Here is a 17,773-nt window from a genome sequence, read left to right as displayed (position 1 = left end):
GTTACATTATACTCTGAATTTAAATTATGAGAACCATGAAAACTGTTGAACCTGCCTTCTTGGCATAGAAGTAAACTTGAATTTCAAGCTTGAATCAAAACATTTTAAGAAAAAGCATTGTTTTCAGGGATTTGATTGACAGAAGGAAGCAATTAAAATTGGAAAGTTCAGCAGCATTATAAAAAGATTAGGGGGATAATTTTTAATGGAAAAGCATAGACTTGTATTGGACTTTGACTCCTTTTGCCTAGATATGTATTATTTTAAATTGAGGTTCAATTGACATATAACATAATATGAGTTTCCAATATATTACATAATGATTCAGAATGTGTCTGTATTGTGGAATGATCACCACCGTAAGTAGTTTACTTCTGTCTCCATTCATGTGCTGCTGTGCTCTTGGGTCAGTTGTGTCAGACTCTTTGGACTATTGCTGACAAGCCTCCTCTGTCCACGGGATTTTCCAGGCAAAAGTACTGGCATGGATTGCCATTTCCTTCTCCAGGGGATCTTCCCGACCCAGGAATGGAGGCTGTGTCTCCTGTGTCTCCTGCATTGTCTTTACCTGCTGAGCCATCAGGAAATCACCACACAGAGAGAGGTTTTTTTTTTTCTTGTGATGAATTTTAAGATTTACTCTTTTAGCAACTTTCATATATGCAGTGCAGTATTATTAACTGTGGTTGCCAAGCTGTACATCATATCCCCATGACTTGTTTTACATTATAACTGAAAGTTTCTACTTTTTTTTTTAACTCCCTCCGCCTGTTCCACATCTCCCCCCGCCATGTTTAGTTTACTCTTTGTTTCTCATTTATTTACTGATCTTACGGAAGTCACTGTTAAGCTTAAAACCACTTTTATTGAAGTGTAATAAAAATGTGCTTAAAAAGTGCACACATGAAGGGTACACTTTGAATGTTTGTAGTGTAGCACACCTGTGTAACTCCCACTTAGAACTGGGTAGAACTAGCACCTCAGAGACTTCCCTTCTGCCCCTTCACAGTCATGTATACACCCTCCTCAGAGATCTGCCGTTTCTCACCCTGGATTAGTTTTTACCTGTTTCTTAACTTGATATGAATGGAAGTCATAGTATGCTCTCTTGTGTCTGGCTTGTATCCAGTGTTATAATTATGAGCTTTGTCCATGTAGTTGTGCGTGGCAGTAATTTGCTCTTTTATGTAGAAGTACAGCATCCCATTGTAGGAATATATTACCATGATCTGTCTATTCTGCTGTTGATGGGTATGAAGGTTGTGTGTAGTTTTTGACTGTCAAAGATAATGCTTCTTTGAAAAATCTTTTACATGTCTTGTTGCATACAAGTTTGAATTTTACTGTTATTTACAGTGATCAGGTGTATGTTCAATTTGGGTTGTTGTTGTTCAGTCACTAAGTCATGTCTGACCATTTGTGACCCCATGGACTGCCGCACACCAGGCTCCTCTGTCCTCCATTATTTCCTGGAATTTGCTCACATTTATGTCCATTGAGCCAGTGATGCCCCCAACCATCTCGTCCTCTGTCACCCTCTTCTCCTGCCTTCAGTCTTTCTCAACATCAGGGTCTTTTTCAACGAGTTGGCTTTTTGCATCAGGTGACCAAAGTATTGGAGCATCAGCATCAGTCCTTCCAGTGAATATTCAGGGTTGATTTCCTTTAGGATTGACTGGTTTGGTCTCCTTGAAATCCAAGGGACTGTCAAGAGTCTTTTCCAGCACCATAATTCAAAAGCATCAATTCTTTGGTGCTCAGCCTTCTTTGTGGTGCAGCTTGCACATCCATACACATCTGCTGGGAAAATCATAGCTTTGACTATACAGACCTTTGTTGGCAAAGTAATGTCTGTTCTTTTTAATATGCTGTCTAGGTTTGTGATAGCTTTTCTTCCAAGGAGCAGATGTCTTTAAATTTGCAGTGGTATCATCTGCATATCTGAGATTATTGATTTTTCTCCAAGCAATCTTGATTCCAACTTGTGATTTATCCAGCCTGGCATTTTGCATGACGTACTCTGAATTTAAGTTAAATAAGCAGGGTGACAATATACAGCCTTGATGTACTCCTTTTCCCAGTTTTGAACCAGTCCATTGTTCCATGTTGAACTGCATACAGGTTTCTCAGAAGACATGTACACTCATCTGGTATTCCCATCTCTTTAAGAATTTTCCACAATTGATTATGATCCACACAGTCAAAGGCTTTAGCATATTCAATGAAGCAGAAGTAAATAGTTATCTTGGGCTCTCTTGCTTTCAACTTTCTAGATACTGTCAGTTAGTTTTGTAAGCTGTTTTTACCAGTTTGCCCTTCCACTACTCATGTAGCATGAGTTTCGACATTTGCTCCACATTCTCACCATACTTGGTCTGGTTTGTTTCATTTTAGTCATGCTGGTGTGCTGGGAAATTTTTGCATTTTCCTGATAGACGGTGAGTACTTTTTTCATACTTACTAGTCTCAAGAGAGTTCCAGAAAAACATCTACTTTTGCTCTCTTGACTACGCCAAATTTGACTCTGTGGATCACAACAAACTGGAAAATCCTTAAAGAGTTGGGAATACCAGACCACCTTACCTGCATCCTGAGAAACATATATGCAGGTCGAGAAACAACAGTTAGAACTGGACATGAAACCATGGACTGGTTCTAAATTGGGAAAGGAGTATGTCAAGGCTGTATACTGTCACTCTGCTTATTTAACTTATATGCAGAGTACATCATATGAAATGCTGGATTGGATGAAGCACAAGCTGGAATCAAGATTGCCAGGAGAAATATCAATAACCTCAGATATGCAGATGACACCACTCTTATGGCAGAAAGTGAAGAGGGACTAGAGTCTTTTGATGAAGGTGAAAGAGGAGAGTGAAAAAGTTGGCTTAAAACTCAACATTCAAAAAACTAAGTTCATGGCATCCAGCCCCATCACTTCATGGCAAATAGATGGGGAAACAGTGGAAACAGTGACAGACTATTTTCTTGGGTTCCAAAATCACTGCAGATGGTGAGTGCAGCCATGAAATTAAAAGATGCTTGCTCCTTGGAAGGAAAGCTATGGCAAACCTAGACAGCATATGCAAAAGCAGAGACATTACTTTGCCAACAAAGGTCCGTCTAGTCAAAACTATGGTTTTTCCAGTAGTCATGTATGGGTGTGAGAGCTGGACTATAAGGAAAGCTGAGTGCCAAAGAATTGATGCTTTCAAACAGTGGTGTCGGAGAAGACTCTTAAGAGTCACTTGAACTGCCAAGGAGATCAAACCAGTCAATCTTAAAGGAAGTCAGTCCTGAAAATTCATTGGAAGGACTGATATTGAAGCTGAAGCTGGAATACTTTGGCCACCTGATGTGAAGAACTGACTGATTGGAAAAGACCCTGATGCTGGGAAGATTGAAGGCAGAAGGAGAAGGGGACAACAGAGGATGAGATGGTTGGATGGCATCACAGACTCGATGGACATGAGTTTGAGCAAGCTCCTGGAGTTGGTGATTGACAGGGAAACCTGGCATGCTGCAGTCCATGGAGTCAGAAAGAGTCAAACTCGACTGAACAACTAAACTGACTGGACTGGTACTTACTAGTCATTTGGAGCTCCTCTTTTGTAAAGGACCTGCCATTTGCACATCTATATACATATTTATATTTAGGGCTTCCCTGGTGGCTGAGAGGTTATATATAATATATATATTTGGGTAGAAGTCCTTTGTTGAATGTACGTAGTGAAAATATCTTCTGTTTCATGACTTGCTTGTTCACTTTCTTACTGGTATCTTTTGATGAAACTTAGTTTTGATTTAAGTTCAGTTCAGCTACTTTCTTTTTGTAATTCATTCTTTTGGGATCTGTTTACAAAGGTTTTACTCAATACAAAGTCATGAAAGCATGTTTTCTGCTAGAAGCTGTGTTTCACTTTTCAGGTTTTGGTGTCTGATCTGTCTGTCGTTTCTGTGTCAGGTAGAGATGTGCAGTAGGGCAGCACCATGTCTTTTTTCCCGGTCGCATTTCAGTGATTCCCTTATAACCTATCAGGCAGTTTACATGGAGGGGTCTGTTTTTGGATTTCTCTGCTTTGTCCTGTTGGCCTATTTGTCTGTCATTGCTTTAGCTGTTGTACTTTATCAGGCTTAGTGTACTTTTAATTACTTTCTTGAATTTAATTTTACTGTCCTTTTTCTAGCTTTTTTAAATAGAAGCTTAGGTAATTTTCTGTTTTTCTTCTATATGCATTTAAAACATTAAGGCTTTTTTTTAATAATCGTGACTTTAGTTCAGTTTCGTAAGCCTCAATATGTATTATTTTCATTACCATTTAGTCAGAAATATTTTAAAATTTTGATTTCTTTTGAGACTCATGGGTTGTATCACCTAATTTCCAAACATGTGGGACTTTTTTTGTTTTCTGTAATGATTTCATTCTTTGGACTATGCTGTCTTACTTTATGATCCCAACATATGGTATGTTGGTAAATGTTCTATATGCATTTGTAAAGCATGTATGTTTGCTGTTGTGGATTGTAATGTTTTATTATATGTATCAGTTAGGTCACATTTATTAATTATGTTATTCAAATCCTTTACATTATTACTGATTTTGTGCCAGTTTTTCAGCAGTTACCAAGAGAGGTGCATTCATCTTCAAATATAACTCTAGCCTTGGTCTTCATTGTCACATAGCCTTATTTTCAGATGTCTCTTCTGTGTCTGTGTTCAGAATTTTCTCTTCCTGTAAATGGCACCAATCATTGGGTTAGGGCCTACTCTAATCCAGTATGACCTAATTTTAGTGTGATTGCATCTGCAAAGCCCTTACTTCCAAATAAGGTCACATTCACAGGTATTTGGGGTTAGAACTTGAACATACCTTTGGTGGGGTGTGGGGCACATTTCAACTCAACAGATGCCTTAAAACATTTAAAAAAATTGTATGCAACTTTTATAGCTGATTTTTGGGGAGTGATTCATTCACTACAAGCTACTTTTATCATAGCCAGAATAGAAAACCTTAACATGAAGGGTTTAAAATTTAATCTTAAATTAAAACATTCATACAGTTCAAAATATGTACAGTCTTATACAGTGGATGTTTGCCTTCTCTGTCCTTTTGCTGTCTAGTTGCCTTCCTCATTTGCAGTCAAAGTTGTTAGTGTTATGTTCAGCCTTTTAGACATGGCTTCTCTAGTTGCGGACTGTAGGCTCTAGAGCACATGGACTCAGTTGCAGACTCTGGCATCTTAGTTCCACCAAGGATCGAACCCAGGCCCCCTGCTTTGGGAGCACAGAGCCTTATCCACTGGACTACCAGGGAAGTCCCGAAAGATTTTGAACTACTTGATTAGACAAGTTCTCCATACCAAACATTCTCTTATTTCTGATCCTCTCTTCCACATAGAATTTTGTAAAGAAGTCAGTGTAAGACTAGCATTTACTCACAGATTTTTTTTCTAAGCCAGACATTAAATGTTTTGGTCAGCAGCTGTTTTTATATCAGTAGAAGCAGACATCAGAACATCACGTTCTTTAGTCTAGATTTGTCTCTATTTTCTAATGGTTTTTGCACTATTTTGTGCTTCCTATTTATTCAGCTGTGAAGGGAGTTTGAATTACCTGATGTGTCAGTATACAAGTAATGGAAATAATTCTGTTTAATTACCCGAACAATCAGGGACACATTGTTTGAAAGACTTTTTATTGTTAAAATTCTCAGTCATGCTTACCTGCATTCATTATTTTGCAGCGTTCTCTTGCATAATAAACATGTCTTTTTACAGTGCTCTCTCAGAGGAGGAAAAGTCTACCTTGCGTGCAGGGCTAATCACCAACTTCAATGAACCGATAAACCAGGTTAGTGAGAAAATGAGTGCCAACTGTTCTTTCCTTTCTCTTGGTTTTTTTTTTTTTTTGCTTCTTTTCCAAACTAACTTTGGTTCTTTGCTTTAAAAATAAAATTTTATTAAATAATGCTCATTTGTGATGTTTATGTACACTTCTCTGGTGGTTTTTAAATTTTGAGATCTAATTCTAGCTGTGAAGAATTTTGATTAGATTTGGCTCTTACTGATTTAAAACTCAGAATCATTTGAAGATACACCTGTGTATATTTTTTAACTTCTCAGTTTTTGAGCCAATATTGAAAGTATCTTTCTGTATATTAATTATTGAAATTAATTATACCACTACCCTCTCCCCCCCCCCCCCCCGCAACTACAGGACGGCTTCTGATTTTTTTTTTAAGATTTATTTGTTTTTTTTTTTTAATTTTTGGCTGTGCTAGGTCTTCTTTGCAGTGCGCAGGCTTCTCAGTGAAGTGGCTTCTCTTGTTGCAGAGCCCGGGCTTTAGGCATGCAGAACTCAGTAGTTGTGGCTCGTGGGCTCTAGAGCACTGCTGCTGCTGCTGCTGCTAAGTCGCTTCAGTTGTGTCCGACTCTGCGACCCCATAGACAGCAGCCCACCAGGCTCCCCCCGTCCCTGGGATTCTCCAGGCAAGAATACTGGAGTGGGCTCAGTATTTGTGGTGCGTGGACTTAGTTGCTCCATGGCCTGTGGGAATCTTCCTGGGCCAGGAATCAAACCCATTTCCCCTGCTCTAGCAGGCAGATTCCCCACCACTAGACCACCAGGGAGTCCCAGACTTCTGATTTTTGTCTGTTTCCTTCATCACATTTTCACTTCTTACTATTCTGTGGGGGATAGATAGTGGATTATATAGTTTTATTTTTTCTTTCCCTTTTAGTGAGATTTTTCTTTTAAGAATAAAATAAATTTGCTTATGATACAAAAATTATATTTTCCAAGTTACTATTTCTTACATTTGATTCTTTTAATTTGACTATTAAATCACACTGTATTAGGAGGTGTATCCAATGTAGTTTTACCTAAACCTACTTATATGATCTGAGTTTTCTTTTTTTTTTTTTTTTGCAGTTTCTCAGCTAAGGAGATTTGATGGAAGTTGGAGAGGAACAGAGTTACTCTCTGTGGGGAAGGAGGAGGTTGTCAGGGAGGGGCTTGGGTGATTGAGGGATAAACCATTGCTTAGGTGTTCTGTCAACCAGTATTTGTGAAACTCTGATCTGAACAAATAACATTATGTGAATACCTAATACTGATACTCATTTCCACTCTTAGATCAGTGGTTCTCAAAGTTTACATCCTTAGAACTTCCTTATACTGCTGAAATAAAACATGGAAGAGTTACATATGTTGATGTTTATTGTATTAGAAATTAAATTGATAAACCTAAAATATATTGTTTGTTAATATAGATTGAATTTTAAAAAGTGAACGGTAGTTATTTCCCCAAACAATAAGTGTTTAATGAAGAGAGTAACATTGCTCTGCATTTTTGCATATCTTTTTACTGTCTGACTACTTAAAAAATGTCTAGAATTTCAAATATATCTAGTATTTACTAAGTTGTGATGTTATTTTAGAAGTTATATGATGAAAATCTAGCTCCACAGTGGTACATTATTGGGAAAGGATAGACCTCACAGAAAAGATCCTAGCCCCCCAGGGTTCCATAGACCACACATTGAGAGCTACTGTCTTAAACGTTTGTTCAGTGAAATCTTACTTATTTTTGTTAAGTGTATGAGTAACTAAAAAGGTAATTTTGAGCTGTGAACATATTCCTTACCTGTTGCTTTAGTTTCATGTTTATTTCTGAAAGTTAATTTTTTTCCCTTTAGATTGCAACTCAGATTGCAGTGCTGATTGCAAAAGTTGCTCGATTGGATTGTCCTCGACAGTGGCCTGAACTGATTCCCACTCTTATAGAATCTGTGAAAGTCCAAGATGATCTTCGACAACACAGAGCATTACTTACCTTCTATCATGTTACCAAGACTCTGGCGTCTAAACGACTGTCTGCTGATAGAAAACTGTTTTATGATGTAAGTGATTTAATGGAATTAAATTTGATAATGAAAACTGTGCTATTTGTATTGAAATCATAATGAAAACTGTGCTGCTTGTATTAAAATGTAATTTTACCTCTAGATATCTTACTGATGGATTATTAGTTCTTTCTAATTGACCTCGAAAGGGTCATATTAATAGGTAGCATCTGAAAGGTTTTAAGCTGGATTGTGATATGACCAGTAAGGTCAGTTAGTTGCCAATTAGGGGAATTAATTGGTGGAGAACAGTCTGAAGGCAGAAAGACTGGTTTGAGGCTACTGAAGTTGTGTTCAGATGCAATGATAAAGCTCTCGCTTGAAGAAGTGATAAAGAGAACATTTAGGAGCATATAGAGGTGAGATTTAGGAAGTTAAAATTGACATGCCTGGGTAATTGGTGGATATAGGAAGCAGTCTGACACAACTGGTGATGTCTGTCGGTGTTTTAGTTCTATTCATTGAAAAAACTGTTTCTTTCCTTCATTCAGTTGCTTTGGTGTTTTTGTATTTCATTGTTTTGAACTACTGGAACAGCCAGAAAAATTTTCGTATTTTTCAGCATAACATTTTAAACTGTACCAGATAACAATGGGAGTCTCCAGGCTTTGTTTTTGGCTACACTGTGGCTTGTGGGATCTTAGTTTCTTACCCTGGGATTGAATGTGGGCCCTTGGCAGTGAGAGCATGGAGTCCTAATCACTGGACCAATAGGAATTCCCTCCAAGTATTTTTAACAGTGTTCTTGCTTACCTTTGGAATCCTCACTTTGAGGATATGGCTTAGAAATTTGAATTTTTAATAGGCTCCCCAGGTTATTCTTAAGACACCAAAGTTTAAACCAGAACCATGTTATGTCTTCTTTACTTTTAACCCAGTAGGTGTAAATAGCCAATTTTCTGTTTATCTGAGGATACTGAGTGTAAGAGAAATTCTTCTTGTTAAAGGTTGCCTTTTAAATCCTTGTCACTTTTACTTGATATCTAACAAGGACTAAAGAAATGGACATTTTATCTTTTCAAGTCTTTCTGTGAATTTCTTGTTGACTTTTCTCACTTTTATTCCCATCTTAGTCCCCTTCACTTTTATATAGATGTTTTAATGTGTGTAAGATTCTGGGTTATAATTACTGTTTATTGAAGGGTCCCTTTCTATAAAGTCTTACTTCTTGGTTTGGCTTTCTCAAGTTGTACTCTCCTAATGTATTGCCTTGGTTTTCAGATATAATGTGTATTTAGCCTACTCTGTCTCTACAAAGTATTTCTAAATTAGCCTTATTTTGTATAGCTTGTTTGGGTTAGCTTCCTGTCCACTTCAACTTTCTTGCTTGGTTTTATTGTAGTGTGAGGCTCTTTCCTCTCCATATAGAATGAAATATAGGTCTACCTAGCATCTTGTACTTACATCCAGCATAGTATTTATTGCATTGTACATTATATTACAGTTACATTTTAATTGTTGATTCACCCTTTCTGAGATCCACCACACTGAATTTTATGAGGGAGTACTGTAGCTCTTATTGTTACAGTTGTTATTATAGTCCTACTGTCTAGCCCAGAAGAATGTACGTGAGTGGATGGTGCCCAATACCTCTTGAATGAATAACAGGAGAGGAAGAGATTTGTTCTTAGATACATTCTAGATTTCAAAATGGTATGATATAGGACTTCAAAAAGCAGGAGTTGGGGAGTATATACAAAACTCAAGATGCCTGGAAAAAATAATTGAGCTTAGCACTTTTTATTTTTGAATGGAGTAGCTGAACCTGGAAACATGGAACACCATAGGGACTAGGATGGAAATCTTGTCTGATGGGGCTGGGGAACAAGAAGTGTAGTATATTAAAGGTAGCATATGTAGGAAGATATTATTATAAAGAGCAAGTTTGCTGGTTAATTAAACAGCCCAATTATTTTGGTAATCTGAAGTGTGGGAAAATCTTTTTAATAATGTGGTTACTTTAATGCTAAGATGGTCTTTATGTACTAAATTAGTTTCCCACATAAAGAAGTGTAAGGTCATAGTTGAGCTACTTGATATGACAAAGTTGTTCATGGTGCATTTAATCCCTACTGCTTCACCTGTCCCAGCATTTTTCTTCCCAGCGTGTTTTCCGTCCATCTTAAAATAAATTAAGTTCTTTTCAGGGGTGATAGATAAAATTACATGCTTTTCATACAAACCTGAATATAAAAAAGTTGACATTAAGTACAGTTAAAATCTAAATTTAGTCTATGAAAGCCAGGAAATTTAGGTTATAGATAGTAATTCTAATATAATTGTAAATGTATTAACCAAATAATACCGTATAGATGTGGTATGTAACCCACAAAAGTACATGCTATGGTAAGTGAAGTAATCCAAATCTAAAAAAAAAGAAGAAAAAATTTTTTGAAAGCAAGTATATTTCACTTGTGTTTAGCAGTATGGGTTAACAATTATGAGAAGACCTGGCTCCTAGTCAAGAATGTTTCTTTGTACTGAGCAGTTTTGGAATTTTGAGCAAGGTATTTATACTTCATGATTCTTTAAAATTATCTTTTAAAGTTGTGTGATTCTGTGAATTTATAATTTTTATTGTTCCAAGTAAATCTTTATAAGCACCATTAAAGTTTGAGATGGACATTTTAGTTCTAGTGTAATTTAAATAATTGCTATTTTCCTAGAAGCCAAGACCTTCGTACATTTAGTTTTATTTTTTCTTTTTCACTGTTTTCTTGGCAGTTAAGTTCTTAACCTACTGACTTTATCAGATACTTTGCTGTACAGTTTTGGCATGAAACCAATGAAATAGTTTTCTTACTTAAGGACATTTCAAATAAACTCTAGTTGTGAAAACAGTTGAACAACCTCCATATATTTTTCACTCATATTTGCCAGTTCTTAAGGTGTTGCCACATTTACTTTTCCTCTTGGAGCAAATCTTGATGTCATTTTACCCAGTACTATTTAGAGTATGAATCTCGAAAAAGGACATATTCCATAACCAGTTTTTATTTTGAATTTTCAAAGTTTGGATATTAGGAATTAATCTTAAATTCTTACTTCCCCTCGAGAGTGAGTCAACAGATTGCCTACTGAGGTATGTACGATACTGAAGATGAAAGACACAACTAGTCATCTCCTGACATGGGAAAAATCATAAGACACAAATCTTCAAAGGCCATTTAGTAACTTTATAAAATCTGCCATACTGTATTACATTGTTGTTATAGTCAAAGCTAAAATTCAGCAAAAATTAAAAAACTGAAGGATTAATGATGAGTAGTGTTCCCACTATATATATTTGCATGATGAGGATAAGAGAAAACTGCAGTGAGATGAAGTCAGATTACAATACTACTGAATAGTCTTCCTGATGAGTTACTGTTTTATGAATAAACTAACCAAAGAGATCCACATAGCAAGTTTGGGATGGGCTGATTGGCATAAGATAGCTAACTCAGCCTCATAAAAGAAATTTTCATCCTTATTCCTTATAAATTTATAATTTCATGTTTGGTTCTGAGGGAAGGTTCCCAAATAGTTAAAAGTTTTGAGTGTTAAATTTGAGAATGCCAAGGTGCCACTTATACTGTGTAGCTCAAACCTTCGGGAAATTTACAGAATAGTGAGATTTATTTAAAACATTAATGTGTGTTTATAAGCAAATCATTAAGTAGGTTAAATTCATCATTTTCAGTTTTGGGTGATTCTAAATGCTGTTTCTAAGTCTTGTCTCTTGCTTTTCCTAATTTCAGATTGCCTTTTAAACACATTATTTAAAGAATGACTCCTGTGATCCATAGAGTCATTTCTGCTATGAACCTGTGTGGGGATTTGAGAGAGAGAGAGAGTGTGTGTGTGTATGTGTGTATCTGTGTGTGTGTTTGTGTGTCTGTGTCTAGGCTTATATAAATATGAGGGAAAGAGGAAACTTGTCATGGAAGCTTTAATCAAGGAAAGACTCAAGATGACTAGCTTGATCCAAAAAAAAAGAGCTATGCACTAAACAGAACAGGAGATTTTGAATAAAGTATAGTTTATCCTTTCTGTTTGATTCACAAGGACTCTTGTCCGGGTCCTAGGAAAGGGGACTCTTAAAGCATTGCGGAGTTATATTTTTTTACCCATCTCTGTATCTGTCTGACAAATATGTGAGTTGCTACTCTGCTAGTCACTCTATTGGAGAAGGCGATGGCACCCCACTCCAGTACTCTTGCCTGGAAAATCCCATGGATGGAGGAGCCTGGTGGGCTGCAGTCCATGGGGTCACGAAGAGTTGAACATGACTGAGTGACTTCCCTTTCACTTTTCACTTTCATGCATTGGAGAAGGAAATGGCAACCCACTCCAGTGTTCTTGCCTGGAGAATCCCAGGGATGGTGGAGCCTGGTGGGCTGCCGTCTGTGGGGTCACACAGAGTCGGACATGACTGAAGTGACTTAGCAGCAGCAGCAGCAGCAGCAGCAGTAGTCACTCCATTGGATGCCTGAACTGCAGCTGTGAGCAAAGGTAGGATCACAAATAGAGAGGAGAGAGTTTTCACCTTCTCCTCCCTCACACTGAGTTCATACTCTGTATACCTGAGAGCATTGTCTAGGCATCAGTAACTAAGGACGGCCTTATGGCTGTTACTAGGTTTAGAGGTTTTGAGAAATCTTAGAGCTGGGTCAAGTAACTTGTGTTGAGTAGGTAGGCAACTGATTGGTTGGCCTAGACCTGCCGTTTCTGGGAGAGCCGAGCCCAGAACCTAGTTCTAAGTTTTGGTTTGCTGCCCTGGGGCTTAGCGTGAGTGACTTCATCTTGGGCCTAATCTGATTACCTTAGCATACGTAATCATTTAACTTTTATCATATAACATGCATAAAAATAGTAATTTAATATGATTTAATGTTGTTCAGTTGCTCAATTGTGTCCAACTCTGTGACCCCATGGACTGCAGCACACCAGGCTTCCCTGTCCCTCACCATCTCCCAAAGCTTGCTCAAATTGAGGTCCATTGAGTCAGTGATGCCATCCGGCCATTTCGTCCTGTTGAGATGATATAATGTAATTAAATATTTGTAGCCAATTTTCTACATTTTCTTAAATACATTATTACAAGTGGTGTGTTTGAGCCAGAACAATGAATATGGTTGATACCTCACATTTGGTCATGTTTCTTAAGTGTCTTTAAAGTTAGAATAGTATTCATTCTTTGTGTGTGTGTGTGTGTGTATGCGCGCGTGCACATCATTGACATGTTGTTAATTATCTTGTTGAGTAGAGTTAGGTTAAGCAAGTTTTGAGAGCTCCAGTTTGTGGATAATTTTTATTGCCCCACTGTTGGTGATGAATTATAAGACTTTGATTTAAACATTTTTGGTGCTTATTTTTTTTAGGGGAAAATTGGTCCTGAAGCTAAAAAGTTTAAGAATATCTAAAATACTAAAATAAAATTTGCCATATTGGTTTGTTTTTGATACTCAAGGAATCAAGTTTCTCACAGATTTAAGAAGCTACTAAGCAGTCAGTGGGTGGCACTGTTCCTTCTGGTTTAGAAAAAGAAAAATGCAAGTATTTGGGATTTTCATGAACCAACACCTAAAATATTTTATTAAATAGCTTATTTTTTTATTGTCTAACTAAATATTTCCTACCCCTCTATATTTTCTTGGAGAAAATGTGGAAATATTTTAATCCCTTCTACTTGCCCTCTGTTATTTTCTCTTTTCCACATAAGCCTTCGGTGAGCATTTATCAATTTGTATTTTCTGGAGCAGATAGAAGCCTGTGAAAGACTTGTGTTTACAAGATAGTTAATAGTATTCCTTCCCAAATTCTTGTGGTTTCTTCCTTCTTTGTCTTTCCACCTCCTTTCACCCTTGGGCTGAGAGCATAGTGCTATATTGCTTCTTCATCTAATCATCCCTGTTTGTGCAGAGCCCTTTTGTAGACTAGCTAAAAAGAATTAGGAATTGGGACTGTAACAGCTGACTGATGCTTAAAGTAGGTGCTTAGCTCCAGAACTGGAACCTGAAACAAAGGAGAAATATTCAAGTTTTTTCATACTACTGTTTCTTTCTTGATTTCTGTCACAAATGCTGTGTGCCTTCACATTAAAACCAGTGACCAAAGCAATAGGGGTTGGATGACTCCAGTTCAAGCTGTGGGATGCTGCTTTGCTGAGAAACCAATTCTAGACTGTAACTAAGTGGTTTTATATCTGCAGTTCTGTTCTGGGGGAGAGTCTAGGGGTGGGATAGTATATCTTATACCTTATCAGAACCCAGGAAGCCATGAGAAACTGTCTAACAGAGGAAATAGAGGGGTGAGCAGGAGAGGGTGTTCTAGTAGTCGCTTATAAGCCTTTCATCCTCTTGTGTTCCAGGAGGGTTACAGGATGTTCTGCCCGTACTCATTAGCTGAGGTTTAAGGCTTTGCCTGTGTAGATAGGTGCAAAGTTACAAGGGGTGTGGTGAAGGTGTTTTTCTGTATCTGGGAGCCTAGGCCTTTAAAATTACTGCATTAAAATAATAGAAGTGGAATTTGACTTTGTCATAGAAATGTCATATTTACAGGATTGCATTTCTGACTGCTTTCTGATGCCTGATCTTATTATAAATAGTTTCATTAGTTGAAATGACATATCTCAAATAAGAAAAAAATCATTCTGAAGTATGCTAATGATCACTAGTCAAATGCACTTTCACTAAATTTTTATTTAAAACAAATTGCCATGTAGGCTGTGGTGGATTGCTGTTAGACTTTCTGGAAGAAACTTGAAAATACCACTGGAGTGTGGTTCTCATTTTGAGTCAGGATTTCAAATACTGGTCCATATTAATATGTTCTTGGCTTTAAATACTCCAAACCAGGTGGGTAGAATTGGCAGAACACAGAAATTTAACTCCTTTGTATTTCTTAGTATGTTGATTTATCTGGTAAACTCAGTGACAGTCCGTAAGTCAAGTGTTTTTAAAGCCAAGCGTTACAACTGTTAATAATAGTGGAAGAAAATAAAAGAGTAAAGATTGGAAATGTCAAACTGCAGTGCAGGCATTAGGCTAAGTAATACTTCAAGAAACTAATAGTATTTGCGGGGAGTGGCGTATTTATGTATGTGTGTTTATAATGGCAGCAAATGTAAACTGCTTCCTGCTGGGCGTTGTGACTAAATATTAGACGAGTGCATTGTGACGAAAAAAGTTAAACGTGTTGCTATAAGTGATTCTTGACTTTTGAATTTTGTTGAAAATGTATTACTATGTAGGTCTAATGATTAGTGGAATCTGTAATAATATTGTGAACAAATTTGTTGATATCTTTGCAGTTAGCTTCTGGAATTTATAGTTTTGCCTGCTCTCTGTGGAATCACCACACAGACACATTCCTTCAACAAGTTTCTTCTGGCAATGAAGCTGCAGTTCTAAGTTCACTTGAACGAACTCTACTATCCTTGAAAGGTACTATTAAGCTTGACATGTTTATTTTTGAAACAGCTTACCTCAGAATAGTGGCCAAACCCTTCCTCTCTATGGATTTTTTGTTTCCAGTTGCACTGGTAGAAGAATAAAGGGTTAATATTTCCCTCAGAGACAAGGGCTCTTGTGTTTTTCTTTTGTGAGAGTAGCTCTTCTACTTTGTCTAATCCATGAGAGTACACACAGTTCAAATGGTTAGTTTTAAGTTACATTCACATTACTGGCCATGGTTCTGAATACATACCTTTCAAACACTCCCACTTCTTCTTTGCTTCATTTCTCATTCTGGGCTACTGCTATTCATGCCAACTTTCCTAAGCTTCTGTCCTTAAGGCTTAGTTGAGCTCTGTCTCCTGGCTTTCTTCCCTGAGAACTCATCTTTCCTGTTTGTACTTAGATTTTAGAAACTGCTTGTTGGGGTGCTCTGTTGGCCTGTTTTCTGGTGCTTTGCTTATGGGCATCCCCCTTGCATAAATCTCTTTCACTTCCCTGAGCTGAGCTTATCTTGATGCATGTGTTCTAAGGTTTGTTTTCTTTCTAACATTCACCATCATTTCATTCTTTGTCTTCCTTCTGTTCTGGTTGCTTGAGGCTCTTTTGTGTTTCTTAGTTTAACCTCAAGCAGCCTTTATTTTTCTTACCACAGCTCATTTTGCGTTCTCTGTTTTATTTGTAAGCTCTTTTATCAGACTCACCCTAGTACCTTACAGTGGCATTACTTTAGTGCCTCCCTTGTATTAGGCAGACAGTGGATGCACAAACCCCAAACTGTCAACACATTTTGATGTGGACAAACATGAATCATTTTAAAGGACCGTTCACATGTAAAATCCAATCCATTGTACAGGTGGTTTTACAAGTGAATGAGATGATTTTGTCAAAATCATGGAGGAAACAATTAAAAGGCCTTAGAAATGTTAACTCAGAATTAGAGAAATTGATATATAAGATTAGACACACAAGTGAAAGTGAAAGTCGCTCAGTTATGTGCGACTCTTTGTGACCCCATGCAGTCCATGGAACTCTCCGGGCCAGAATACTGGAGTGGGTAGCCTTTCCCTTCTCCAGGGGATCTTTCCAACCCAGGGATCAAACCCAGGTCTCCCGCATTGCAGACGGATTCTTTACCAGCTGAGCCAGCCACAAGAGAACTCCAAAGATACACAAAGTGGTATATAAGTAGTGTGTTTAATGATTAAGGAATTTTTCATGAATCCTTTCGATTGTAGAATTTTCTTGTCTGACTTCAAAGCCTAGCTCCTGACACAAATGTTGCCATACTAATCTATGTTAGCACACTTTAAGCTTTTCAGCACCTCAGCATTTCAGGGTCTTAGATACTTATTTGCGTCCCTAAGGCATCCTGACCTGGAGAAATCTCATAGCATTTTACTCTAAAATACTCCTCTGTCCAGGTATAAATGTCTGTTCTTTCATGACTTAAATGTACTTAGGACCAGAGCTTTTGTCACATGTCATCTCTGCCGTTATACCTGTGCGTGTTTAGTGTCTTTTGGACATGTGTGTGTTCATTATTTCATTCACCATATTTATAGGTAGGTGCTTGGCACTGAGGAGACAGACATAATAAAATGATTCTGCAAATACATGTAAAATGACATCTGTGATGGGGCTTTACAATGTTATGATGATTGATAATATGGTCAGAAAAGACTTCCCTGAGAAAGTGATGTTTGAACCAAAATCATAAAGGGTAAATGGAAGTTGACTGGGTGATAAAAGGAGAAAGAAAAGACTGTCCCAGATAGTGTAGACCGAGGTCCTGTGATGGAAAAGATCTTGTCCAGAATAAGGGATTCAACTTAAACCCTGTTCTCTCCTGTTATGATACAGTAACTTGAGTTGTATGTAATTGATGGTATGAAACCGAAGGTATTTAGATATTTGCATTATAAATTTAATTTTAATATACTGCTTTCATTATTGTTTTTTTATTAGAGTGTAGATTTATAATGTATTAGTTTCTGATGTACAGCAAAGTGACTCAGTTATACATGTGTATTATTTTTATATGTTTTCTGTTAAGGTTTATTATATTGAATATAGTTCCCTGTTTTATACAGTAGAACCTTATTGTTTATCTGTTTTATATATAGTAGTTTTTATCTGCTAATCTCAAACTCCTCTAATTTATCCTTCCTCCAAGTCCTTTTCCCTCGGTAACTGTAAGTTTGTTTTCTGTATCTGTGAGTCTGTTTCTGTTTTGTAAACAAGTTCATTTGTGTCATATTTTAGATTCCACATGCAAAGTGATATCACGTGGTATTTGTCTTTTTCTTTCTAACTTACTTCACTTAGTTTGATAAACTCTAGGTCCATCCATGTTGCTGCAAATGGCATTATTTCATTCTTTTTTATGGCTGAGTAGTATTCCATTGTATATGTATGTAATCTGTTTTCTT

General features: G+C 37.1%; 1 protein-coding gene across 3 annotated transcripts in view; it reads left to right on the top strand.

Moving 5' to 3' along the window:
* Positions 1–17,773, top strand: part of IPO11 (importin 11) — a 190,186-nt gene that overhangs the window by 27,606 nt on the left and 144,807 nt on the right. For all 3 annotated transcript variants that reach the window (XM_005694660.2, XM_005694661.3, XM_013972789.2), the window contains exons 4-6: positions 5,779–5,851; positions 7,699–7,902; positions 15,200–15,332. In XM_005694660.2, the coding sequence (XP_005694717.1) occupies positions 5,779–5,851; positions 7,699–7,902; positions 15,200–15,332 (410 nt within the window). The remainder of the gene's footprint in view (positions 1–5,778; positions 5,852–7,698; positions 7,903–15,199; positions 15,333–17,773) is intronic.

This window comes from Capra hircus, chromosome 20 (assembly GCF_001704415.2).
Source record: "Capra hircus breed San Clemente chromosome 20, ASM170441v1, whole genome shotgun sequence".
Taxonomy (NCBI): domain Eukaryota; kingdom Metazoa; phylum Chordata; class Mammalia; order Artiodactyla; family Bovidae; genus Capra; species Capra hircus.
The sequence above is the reverse complement of the archived record's forward strand: the minus strand, read 5'-3'. Positions and strand labels throughout refer to the sequence as shown.